This window comes from Athene noctua, chromosome 14 (assembly GCF_965140245.1).
Source record: "Athene noctua chromosome 14, bAthNoc1.hap1.1, whole genome shotgun sequence".
In the NCBI taxonomy this organism is placed as follows: Eukaryota; Metazoa; Chordata; class Aves; order Strigiformes; family Strigidae; genus Athene; species Athene noctua.
The window spans coordinates 20,568,624-20,581,614 of NC_134050.1; the positions used below are offsets into that span (position 1 = coordinate 20,568,624).

The 12,991-nt window shown below is 42.6% G+C and overlaps 1 protein-coding gene across 1 annotated transcript in view; it reads left to right on the plus strand.

Annotated features, from left to right (window-relative positions):
- The first annotated feature begins 1,419 nt into the window (after positions 1-1,419).
- LRP5 (LDL receptor related protein 5) overlaps positions 1,420-12,991 on the plus strand; it is a 160,495-nt gene continuing 148,923 nt past the window's right edge. The window contains exon 1 of the mRNA XM_074918436.1: positions 1,420-1,568. Coding sequence (XP_074774537.1) covers positions 1,478-1,568 — 91 coding nt within the window. The 5' untranslated portion in view covers positions 1,420-1,477. The remainder of the gene's footprint in view (positions 1,569-12,991) is intronic.

Below are 12,991 nucleotides of genomic sequence, written 5' to 3' on the forward strand. Positions count from 1 at the left end.
TCTTCAAGAAAGCTGAGATTTTTCTAGGTTTTAAAAGCCACCTAAAATGGACGCTCTTTAAAATACATGTTGTTTATACATTAAAGCAGCAGAAAGATAGAGAAGAAAACTTTATTTTCCTTTGCAGGTCAACTTTAAGGTCAGCAGTATAAGCCTTTTGTAACTCCTTTAAATTTTAAACTGCTTTCTTAGCTAAGTTGAACACCACTGACTTTAAAACCAAACCAAACCGCTACACCTTTTCCCTTTCTGAGGTGAGGAAGACTGAGGGCAAGTCTGCAATGGAATAACCAACAGGACCGAAAACAATTCCTGAATATTTGATCCTGGTATTTGAGATGGGCAGGGGTCCACAGGGCAACCAAGAAGAAATCTCAGCTGTGGCTGTAACACCTACAGCAAGGCAAATATATTAGTACGTGGCAACTGGGAAACCTAGAACTCGCTCATCTCTGAAATAACGAAACTATTAAACTTAGCATCCATTTGTTAAGTACTTGCTTGTGATTTACAGCTCCTGCTCTGAGACTTGTGAAAATAGTTTAATGGGATGCCAGGCAGACCCTTGCTGTCTCCATCTCTATACAAAGCCATCTAGCAACTTTTTTTCCCTATTGTAGAGTTGGTGTCAGCACAAGGGAAAAATGGAGACTCGAAGGGAAATTCTGGATTTAGGCTGTTTTCTTCTATCCCTGCTAGGGAAGCGGGGCGGTATCTGGCGTTCAGGAGGTGCAGGATGTTTTGGTGGGAGCTGGGTGCTGCTCAGCCCTCCGTACCAAGGCCTCACCTCACGGAGCAGTTTCTGCCCCTCTCCGGGTGGGAATGTGTTTCTATGAGCAGGTGGCACGTTTATCCGAGGGAAAAGGCAACAAGAGCTTGTTGCTGAATGCACCTTTCTTTGAAAAGTAATGCTTTGTCGGAGAGTGGCTTTGTAAAACATTTGTTTTGGTGGGAGGAGGAAGGCAAAAGCGAACCTCCGTCTGCAAAGAAAACAACCACCCTTTTTCCTGGAGGCAGAAGGGGGGGGGCGTCCCCGCTCTTAACTTCGAAATCCACCCCAGAAAGTTGATTTCTGAACACGCAGCGAGCCATCTTCGACCTTCCTGGCTGCTCTCGGAGTAATTGCTCCAGAAGGAACGAGAAAAAGAAAAAAAAAAAAAAAAAGAACAAAACCCAACACAACAACAAACCACCAAACGTGAGATCCCCCCCGCCCCGGCCAGGTGCACCCACGCGTGGGGAACGCTGCGGCGGGACGGGGCGCCCGCGCCTCCTCCGGGGGGAGCGGAGGATCCCAGCCCCCTCCCTGGCGCGGCGTGAGGAGGAGGAGGAGGAGGAGGAGGAGGAGGAGGAGGAGGAGGGCCGGCTCCAGCGCCTCCCCCCTTCCCCGCCTCCCTCCTCGCCGAGCGCAGCGCCCCGAGCATGGAGCCTGCCTGAGACGCTCCGTGGGCTCCGGCAGCTGCTGCGGCGGCACAACATGGAGGCGGCGGCCCCGCCGCTCCCGCTGCTGCTGCTGCTGCGGCTCCTGGCCGCCTCGGTGCTGCGCTGCGGGCCGGGCCCGGCCGGGGGTAAGCTCTGCGGGGCGCCGCGGGGCCCGGGCCGCCGGGGAACCGAGCGCCGCTGCCCCTTTTGTTGTCGGACTTGAGGAAACTTTCCCCCGCGCTCCGGCGGGAGGGCGGCGGCGGCGGGAGCGCGGCGGGAGCGGGACCCCGCGGGGCGGGCGACACGGGCCGGACTCCCGCGGAGTGTGTGGGGGGAAGGACGCGCACATGGACGGGACGGGACGGGCGAGAGGAGGACGGGAGGCTGGATGCGTCGCCCCCCCTATGCCTCTCGCCCCTCTTCCCAGCAAAAGGGGGGGCGCAGGAAGAGGCGGCCTCTCCTCCCCCTTCCCTCGGGACATTCCCCCCCGGGGGGTGTGGAGCAGTTTTTCCCCGGGGGGTGGCTCAGGTAAACGCGTACAGTTGCAAAAAGGGAAACAAAAGTCGTCGTGCCCCGTCCCCCCCCCCGCCCCGTCCCCCCTCCCGCCCTTCCGCGGTCCCGGGCAGGGATTTCTCTGGGTTTGGAGAGGCGGGTGTCGGGTGTCGCTCATCAAACTCTTGGCAGGGCTGGGGAGGGGGTGGGGGGAAGGCGAGCGGCTCCCCCCCGCCCCGATCCACTTTGAGGCTGGAGTCGGGCGGCGGGGGCGGGGGGGAGGCGCTGCGGCGGGAGGAACCGGCCGGCCCGGCTGCAGGCGGCGGCGGGCGGGGGTCGGCCCGGCCCGGGGTGCGGGTCAGCGCTGGGCCCCTCGGCCACCCGCCCCCCGGCCCGGGCGCGGAGCCTGCCCTTCGCTTTCCCTTCGCAATACCGGGGTTCAAGTGGACGCGCTCACGGAGGCCGAGCTCTGCGGGCCGCGGCCGTGCGGGGCGGCTTTGGTCCCGGCTCAGGGGGGCCGGGCCGGGGAGTTTGGGGCTGCGCGTGTAAAACTGCAGGTTTGCTGGTGCCTCTGCGCTGGCCGAATCCCTCACCCCGGTGCCTCGGCGGGCGGAAGCCTCGTTGTTGCGATTTCTTGGCTAGTTTAGAAAACTCGGCGGCGTGGCCAAGGCTGTCAGAACATCACCTCAGGGCCTCTTTTATTAGGCCACCCACCTTTTGAAGCCACGTGTAATTATTAGAACTGTCATTTAGAGCAGGAGAACTGACCATTTTCTGTTGGCATCATCATTCCATATTTTTAGTTGGAGCTCTAGGTGTGTATTATATATTGCTTGTTCTGTCAGGACTGTGTGAAAAAGATGCCCTTTGCATCTCAGGAAGCACCTTCTCTGATCACATTGCCTCAGTCTTTTAAAAATGTTTCAGAAAACCTGAAGTGTGGCTTGTTCCTTTCCGAACATGTTTGTGTAAAGATGTTCATGTTCCTATTTGACGGGATGAAGCTGTGTAGGTTTAGTGCAGGAAAAATCAACTTAACGAGAAGCTTAAATGACAAGAGAACAGGCTGAGGGTTTCCTTACATTTACTTAACTGACTCTAATAGAGAGGAGTATTTTTAAAGAGGGATAACTGCATTTGGAACTCTTAGGAAGAGTTCACAACAAAACTAAGTTTTGTCACTTGGAGTTTGTTTTTGATTCATCTCATTTTAGAGACAGTGATTCTTTTAAGATAGCCTGTGTTCTGTATCAGTGGTCACCTTCCTTAACATGCACAAAACTCTTCTACAAATGTACTGGTTTTTAGTAATTAGCTAAAGGGTCTTGGTTATAAATCTTAATGACATTGCTTTTGTTCTGCCTACTTAGTAGGAAGGTATGTGATTCTTTTGTTTAGTTGGTCTGGACGGTACTTTTAAGGGCAGCTCATCTGTCCTTTTAAAAGGAGCATGGATGTACTATGAGAGGCTTTCCACGTTTTCAGTTCCATCCCTGAGAACCCCCACCCTGTAAGCAGACACCTGACTTTAAGGGACTTTTATCTCTGAAAAGTATTTTGATGTGCTTATTTTACAAATATGTGAATAGATCTCTGCAGGATTGGAGATGTGCTGGAACTTGGGCAGTGTTAAAGCTTCTGCGAAGTTTGTCAAGTTGTAATAGATCCTGAATACTTTGGCTGTGAAATATTTTGCTGTGGAGCTAAGTCCTTGCTCTGTACGTGGAATGTTTTTATTTATGTGGCTTGAAGTAATGATAAACCTGTTTCAGATATGGGTTATACTTGACTCTCTTTTAACTGAGATAAGACAAAATGATCGTTGCATTTGGTGCTTCATTGAAGGGAGTGATCTTTTGCCTGTGCAGAGTATTCAAGAACAAGATGTTTATGACAATGGCATTTTTTTGTCTGAAAATATTGTAAGTTCAGAACGTTTCATACCGCACAGAGGTGTTTTATGTGGGGCTCTTAAAATCTGGAAGTAGTTAATTCCTGTTTAAGAATTATCTCTTATTTTTACTTAAACTCACAAAAGCTAGTTAGCTTGTTGCTTGGCGTGTGCTAGAATATTTCCGAAAACTATCAGACTGTTACCTTAGTTTTCTTTAGTGGAACGACTATTTGCCTGATACTAAGAAGCACAAGATACAGAAAGGTGTGAACAGAGTAGTGTGGCAGGATGGTTACAAAAGTCTGAAACTAGGGATACAGTGTGAAATAAAAAGTGCATTTGAGCACAACCCTAAAATAGCTTTTAAATTAATGCTGTTTTTTTTCTGATATAACCAAAACCTTATCACTATGTTTAAAGGTAGAATGTAGCAGGAAGGAACAGTTGCTAATTTTATGACAGGGAAATGTGTGATGTAGGAGTCCTCAACTGCATTTCAGTGCCATTTCAGTCAGTCTGTCATTGATTTAGAGGGCTATTTTCCTAGTAACTACTACTAGCATGATGTGAGGGTCTGTCACAAATTATGGTCATAAATCCTCTTGAAATAGTGAGGAAATACTGTAACTTCAGACTGACTCTGAAGTTCAAGCTGGTACTTTCAAAGCACTGAATCTTCTCTCGCCAGAGAAAGGATAATGGCTTTAACTGACTTTTAGGTATGGTACGTGAATTCATTTGTTGCTATTTCATTTTAAATTAATTTAATTTTAAATTCATTTTAAAGCATCTAGAGATGTTTTAAAATTACACATATTGTAGCTGGGTCTGTAATACATAAATCAGCAATGACACATGAAGTCAGTACTTGAGAACGAGTGTGAATGCATTTTGTCGATAGACCGGTGTGAATTCCACCATTGCCTCTTGCTATTTTTGAACCTTTTTTTAATCTCAGCTGCTTTCATTTTTATCTTAAGAATTTTTCTTACTTGTTTATAATGTAGTAATTAGTAAAATAGGCCACGGATTTTGTTCTGAATGTGAATTTTCTCAGTCCTGCATGGTTCTTGAATAACACAAGCCAAGGTAACTTTTTAGCAAACAGAGGTTGTTTCTGGGAATTTGTTACCCTTTATTGTTATGGTAAGGTCTGGCAGCAGAACAGCAAATAAAGGTGACAAAACCTCTCCTAGAATATGGATGCTTGTGATTTTCAAAGAGAGTCTAATGTAACTTTGCTTCTAGTTAAAATTTATAGCGGTGTAGAGTCAAAAGTAGTTGTTCCTTTTTGTCAAAGCAGAAATAAAAGAAATGTCTCTATTTGTGATCGTCAGGAATAGCTTTAATGACAAGGTTTAGTTTCATGTTAGATCAGTATTTTTTGTGAACATACTGTATTGTATGAAAGCAACCTGCCATCTTGAGGTCGAGAACAATAACTAGGTTTAAATTCCTTATTAGAAGGTGGTTATTATAGGTAGCTTTATTTCTTTTCATTCTAAGAAATCCTCTTAATTTTTCCTTACATCTTTAACCCAAGAGCTATTAAACATTCAAAATGTTTGGCCCCTGTAAGTTCAGAAATTCTCATGGGAGTTGATGTGTCTGAAAAAAACACACCACTGAGAACACCTGAAGGGAATACTTGTTATTTTCTGCTCAGGACCTTGGTGGAGAACTCAAATAGGTGTCAACCTGAGCCTTGAGGGGAAAATGGCAGTAGAGTAAGTATCGCCCCTGTCCACAACACAGGCCAGCAGTGGTGCAGTTCTGCTACGCACAATGGAGTCAGCATTTTGTTTAGAGATTTTGAGGAAAAAAAAAAAAGGGTTATTTTCTTCTTTCTCTGTATTGTTTCCCAACAGGACATGTCCAACAACACTGCAAGTTCACTTAGGGCGGGAGCAGATAACTAGGATAGTGGTTGGGGACGCTGGCTGGCCAAAGCCACGTGCTGTTTGGACGCTTGGGAATTTCTGAAGAAGTCACAGATGTGCCATCTGCTGACAGCCCACAGCTGGGATGTCTGAACTGGAAAAAATACTTCTAGGGAGTCCTACCCCCATTAAGTTAGGCCATGGAAAGTCTCTTGTTAGAGTCAAAGGATATTTTGAGCAGTTTTGGAGATTTTTTTTTTGTGATTAAACAGTTGTGCTGGGAGGAGAGAAAATGGGAAATATGTCCCACAAAGTATTGTTCAGTACAGTTGTTTGTTAGGAGTTTATTTGCCAACAATTCTTTTGGTTCCTTCTCAGAAAAATCAGAATGCGGAGCTCACCAGCGTTTCCTCTTTTTTGGTTTCTGTTTGCTAAAGATTGAAAATATCTGTTAAGCCGCAAAATTGTACTGGGAATTTCCAAAGAGTGTAAAGAATGGGTGATGGTAAGGGTATTGAGGGTCCATGTAATAAAAAGGATGTTTAATTTAGCAGTTCTTTCCTTTACTCTTGCTTGACTCACGCTTTGCCTGCCAGCAAAGGCAGATGTAAGGTGTCATTTTGTATTGATGTTAAATCCATGGGTGACTTTTGCAAGGATGCCAGTAAATTGACACATGCTTGATTTAAATTGGTTCTTTTGCTCTGGATGATAAAAGGGTTAAAGCAACTGGAACCTCTTAAACCAATAAATGCTTTATATGAGTGTGTTGTGTTAGATTAGCTTAATGGGGACAGTCTGTTGGGAGAGGGAATTTCTTGACTGTGAATCAGCTACAGAATTGTCTTCATTTCACAGTATGAAGGTTTATTGCTGTTGCAACAAACAGCCCTGACAGCAGATGCAACAGTAAGTTCCTCATGTGATTGTCAGTGGTCTGAGAACCTCAGATGTTGGCGTATGTATTTAAAAATATCCCTGATTAATAGTAGTTGTTGAATACTGTTTGGCACTTCGGCTTTCTGAAGTGCTGCATGAGTGTGTGCAAATTCTGAATATTCTACTAACAGAGCATCTGGTATTTATCTTTTATACGTAAGGAAATGGAGCTTCCCCAGTTTAAGTTGACTTCCTTTAAACAGTAATAAAAGTTGTCTTTGTGACAGGGAGAATTAAGGTTTTTGAACTCTAGTATTCCTGTTGAGACTGTAGAGGTAAAACAGGTAATTAATTGTTCAACAAAACTATGAAGTGTGCTGTTCCTGAGCTATCTGAAAAATCATGCAGATGGAGAAGTGAAGTTGCAAGTGTGTTAGGCTATAACTCTCCCCTGTACTATGAAAAGCGGAAAGATGGAAATTATATTTCTGTCTTTGGTGTGGTTATACAAAGGGCTCAATTTTCAGTTTTTTCTCGTGGATTCTTGTTAAAGGGCACGTGGTGTCCTGTTAAAGTGCAGTGATCTTCATTTGGTGGTTTTGTCCTTACTACAGGACCCCCTGTTGGCTTGAGTTTTGTCTGAGAGGGAAATTAATGGTTGAGTGAGTTACCTTGACATCCCTTCATTTAGCTTGGGATTTGACAGTTTTGTGATGTTTGGTGATTCCAGAGGTTCTCTGCTACCCTTTCTCTAGGTTGTTTTGAGTGCACATTGACTTGAATTTCACTGTGTTGTTGCATTAAATGTGATTCATTAAACATTTGTATTAATACTTCTTTTTGGAAGTGGCTTGTTACACATGATAGTAAAGGTGATAAATTAGCCCTGGGGGACTCTTGATTCTCAGCCTGCAAGAACTAGATTAGAGGTAGGAGGTCGTAGTAAGTGAAGACAGAAGCTTGACCTCATCTTTCTGCTGTGTTCAACGGTCAGAAAAAGCAAGAGAGGGTTAGCAAGCGTCTGCTTCGTGTTTCTAAACCTCTTGGCAGATGAGGAGGAGCTGTGGATTGAGTGGACCTGCTTACTGAATTTCTTGGCTTTTGGGTTTGGGAATCAAATAGTATTACTGTAATGGGATTTTGTAGATGTTCTTTTTCTTTTCTGCCGTTTAGTGCTGGTTTTAACTAAGTCAAAAGGAGTGGAGGATCTGAAAAAACATGATGAAAGTGTATGGTGCTGCTATAGTCTATGGGTTATTGGTATGTCATTTGAGAACTTTTATGGAATACTTTATGTATTTATGGCTTAAGCCATATACTCTAGGTTTTGAATTGGGCACAGATTATGATTAACCTCAGTAATGCGCTTAAATCCTCGCAATAACTTCAGTATACCTCCTGTGGAAATTTCAGTTTTACTTGTATTCCAAGTTCATGGATGCTTTGTCCAGTCCTTATACTTTTTTTTATTTCATTCATTTTGCATGAACGCATTCTTTTCTGTTCTTCCAAATTAAAACTATCCTAGCTGGACTTCAGAAAGGGGAAAAAAAAAAAGAAGACCAGACATGAAATTAAATGTTTGTTTATTTGAATGCAGAAGTTCACACTATAGAGAACGGCTGTCAAGAAGGTGAGGTTGCTTCCTTTTTTATCTTTATAAATTGAGAGGGAGACATACCCTTAAGTCTGTCTGGTGTACTTGTCTTTATATGAATTAAAAAAACAACAGCACAGACTGTGCAAATGACAATATATCAACCAAAATGCTTTTGTGAGACTTAATGTTGCTTCAGATTAGCCAGTGTGTAGGATGTCCTGACCTGCAGCTGTACTTTGTTATACCATGCTTCTGCCATTCTCTTTAGATAATTCTTAAATAAAGATGTGGGTTTGGCCTTGCTGTAAGAGATGAAATGCTTTTTCAGTGGACTCACTATGACAGTGGTGGTCAGAAGTACCCTGGTTTTATTTTGTATGTGCTCCTGAAGTAAAGAGCTGGGCTGTGCATGGTGTAGGTGTTCTGCAGGTTTCCCACCATGACACATCTCTGGGAGCTTTTTGGAGTAGCTGGCCTGTGCCATTGAAGCTTTATTTCTTTATAGTGTGGATTTTTTTTTTTCTCAGACTTCCTAAATAACACACCTGCAGAGCCACACATAAAGAGTAAGAATGAAGGGCATTTTTTATGACATTGAGTGGTGTGCCAGCTACTTCATTGTTACGAGGTTTTGATCGTCCTTGCACCCCGTGGGGTGGTTGGGCACTTTGCCATGTCCTTTTCCATCAGCCCGTCATTTCTAGGATTCTACATGAGCTGTGGCATATTCCTCTGTAATCAGACTTTGAAGAGGCTGTTGAGGGCTGAAATCTTGGTGTGTCAAATTTTAGAAAGTCATCTAGGCTGGTATCTCCATGTTTAGTTTTAGAAGGGGTGCATACTTGATATTTGAGGTGATGTGAAAGGCCTTATGTCTTTATTATTATTATTGTTCAAGGATTCTTTCCAAATAATTGGTAAGAGACAGTTTCTACAAGTTGTTATGCAGGTATAAAAATAAGTTTTCTGGGGCAAAGAATGTTTGCTTTAAAAGGACAATCACAAAGCTGTGTGTGGCATTCCAAGTAACCTAGGAAATGTTGCTGCTGTGTATCTGTCTTCAAATACTGTTTTTAGTTCAGTCACTAGACCAGTGTCTTGGTGATGTCATGAAAATACATTCTGAAATAGAAGTATATTTGTATCTGTTTTACATTTTAATTATGGAAGAAGAGAGAAAGCAAGAGTTTGGCTCTTGGATAACAAGCTGTCTCTGCTGATGACTGACTAATTCAAGGAGGAGAAGGAATGAACGGTTATGAGATTTATTCCCTCATGTGTAACTATAGGGGATGTCTGTATAACATACTTAGTGTTCTTAGCACTTGTAGCTTAATATAAAAGCCATAATGATGTTTCTTGAACTTCTCAAAGCAGCAGAATTTAAAAACCAAAATTCTAATCCTTTGTTTTATGAAAAGTGTCACCTTGACCACTGAATCATAAATTAGATATACATTGATCACTACTTACATTGTGTATAGCATTTAAAGGAGCTTTGGAGCCTTTAATTTGTTTAACTAGTTATTTTAAATGAAGTGTGGCTTACAAATTCTGTCCCATTTAAGGAAGGTCACTCATGGCCACCAAGTTTCCTATTTTCTCTGTCACACTTCGTTTTCATTTCTGAAATTTTTCTAGTTCTAGAAATATTGAGAAACTCAGAATAGAGTTGCCTGCCCTATAGGAATTAATTTGGACATAAAATATGATATAAATTATATAAATAGTTTTTCTTTCTTTGGATTTTTCCCTGATTGCTTCCCCTTCTTGAGAGTTGGCAGTTTGAAGTACTAAGTTTTTAAACTTATTTTTTTTGAAGGGAAAATAATTCAGCCTCAGCAGTCTGTATTGGTGACTTACCTGGGTATGTCTTTCACAAAAAATATGAAAGCAAATTAAACTGCTGTGTTAGTATTCATGTTCTCAAGTCAGAATCAAGAGAATGAAAATGCACATGGGCAGCATTTTCCACCTAGGAGGTCTGCCCAGCAGTGGATGATTTAAAAAAAAAAAAAAAAAAAAAGTAAGTGTACATTAGCCACACCTTCAATGGCTGAGTAAAAGAAATCTGTAGTTATGGAGAATTTTTGTCTGTCTGGGTTTTAACAGCATGTTTTTTACTGTCTGGATCAAGTTGACTGTTACTTACCCATGCTCTCAAATGCAAGTTTGCAGGTGTTCAAGTGCTAGAAAGTGTATACTCATGAAGAGTTATGCATCTGGACTTACTTAGGCAAGCTGCATGTGACTTAGATAGGGTGAGGCTAACACAGGCAGAACTATAGTGAAGCCTCAATAAATTGGACTTGAATTGTTTGCAAGTCTTTCCCTTTTATGTACCCCCAAGACCTCTATGAACCTGGAATTTCATCTCATCTGATCCTTCATCAACACCCACCCCAGTCTGAGCCACAAACCTCCACCACTCTCCATGTCAGCTGTGACTTTGGAATCTGTGTGCAGGAGGAGGTTTTCCATGATGCTATTAAAAAGGTGCATTTTTCAATTGCAGAAGTCAGATATGGTGAATACTAGAAGGAACCATGCACCCTGGAAAGAGTCATGGAATGTTTCTGGAGACTTTATTTGAACAGAGTAAATCAAGTCTTAAGGGAGCTCAAAATGTAAGTTTCTGTAAACATTGTAGCTAATGGTAGAGTTGGGAGAAATGCACACACACCAGCAAAAATTTAAGTGACTGTTGGATGATATTTGCTGTAAATAAACCATTATCTGCAGGAGTTCTGTAAGAGTTGCAGATGAATAACCGAAGTGAGCTCTGTAGCCTGTGTGTAGAATTAATCTATATAATTTGAACTTTGAATGGCATGCTTGACAATTAGTAAATAGATTAACAGTCTGCTGCTAGATCTTACTTGGCCTAATAAACTTTGACAAACAAGTTCTACAGATAGTTAATATTTTCAGAGGAATTGCTCTCTGTTCACATCTAGTTTGTGGCCAAAAATGTGATACAGGTTGTGATTAATTTTCTCTCTGAAATGTATTCATGGCTGTGGTCATTCCCCTCGTTGTTACCATCACATCTGACTGCAACTGAAAAATGAAATGCTCAACTAGGAAGATTTTTCATTTAAATTTAAAGGACAGAGGGTTGACCATGGAGTTATCCTGGCTACTTCTGAACTTCCTCTATCAAAGCAACAGAAACAACATGTTTGTCAGGACTGGGGGTGGTAATCCTTCTGCTTGAAGGAATCCTGTATGATTGTGACACATCCCTGTGTTAGATGCCTGTTAATGCTGAGGTCATTCTGCTGTTCACAAATTTTAGCGTTTTAAAAAGCCTTCAAGATGTTTATGGAAAGTGAAGCCATTTTGCATGAGCCAGAGAACTAGAAAATGCCTGGGTTTTACTTGGTGACTGGTAGTTGCTCAGAGTTTAAATGTTCTACCAGATCTCTCAGTTCCCCAGAGCAGAGGCAGATTTGCTTGTAGTTCACAGAAGTGCTGATTTAGGCAGAAGTAATCTCTGACAAGGCCCTAGCTAGTTTATACTGAAGCATGTACATGTGGAAGGGCATGAGATATTGGGGGGGGGGAAATTCCACATATTCCACTCATGTATGTGTGAGTGTGTATGTAGTATGTATGTTCTTATGTGCTTAAACACTTGGTTAACCAGTTTCTCCTGCTTGATTTTTTTTTTTCCTTTCATTCTAATGGTTGTATTATTGAATAACCTTCTGTTTCTGAAAAAAAAAAATCCCTATTTTTTATGTAGACTTTTAACTCCCAGTGTTAATTCTTACTACATGATTTTAAGGAGGAAAGTTTTACAGTTGCTAGGCATGGGACTGCATTGGTTTTTGGTGTTGTTACTGAAGCATTCCTTTAAGTCTGTGAATGCCAACTTTTCATATGAGAAAAAGTGACAGTGATACATAAATGGTCTCTCTGAGTGCATCTTGGAGTGTTTTACACAAGAAGCACCTCAAAATAATCTTCTCCTATACACATACTCTTGAAATAACCTTCTAGCAATAAACCTGCTTTGTTTGACTCCATTGTATTACTCTCTCAATGACTAGTATTTCATTAGAGAAAATTAAGCTGCAAACTAATAGAATGGTAAGTGAAGTATCCCTGAAAAGGTAGGGTGATGTGTATTTTATTAATCAGAATTATATGCCTGATCAGTTTTGTGCACCTAAATCTTTGATCTTTTGTAACTACTTTCCACACCTTTTGCAGTCTTTATTTTACAATTTCTGTGTGTTGTATCCTTCTCCTGTGTTGGTAGTATTTCTTCTCAGGTTGAAAGCTCCTGTAGGCAGGGATCTTGTGTATCGTTTTTCCTTTTACCTGCTTGTTTTGTGTTGTGTTTCCTGACACACACACCCCCCCCCCACACCCCCCCCCCCCCCCCAAGATTGCTAAAGGCTGGAATGTCTGTAGGTGGGTAATTAAAAACGGTGGTCGAGAGAGCTCTTGGAAACTTGTTGGGTTATTTCTCGAAGTAGGATGATGAGGCAGCATCACTGAATGGAAGGAAACAAGAAAAAAACCCAAACAAAAAAACCAACCCCAAAACACCCTCCTATTTCTGGCAGTTTGAAGAGGCCCGCTGTCCCTTTGCACGTGGCTCTGCGAACACTCTGCTCTGTGATGGAGTTGGTAAAACTGGAGAAGCTGCACCTTAGCCCGGGATTGCTGCTTGGCATTCAGCCTAGTGCACAGTGGAGAGAAGATGAGCAGGTAGAAGTACTTCATGCTTGTGACCTCTGTTCCATATTATCTCTCAACTTGCACAGTCCAAATTAAGGTCTTCATTGTTGTCTGCAAAAGATGTAAGTGATC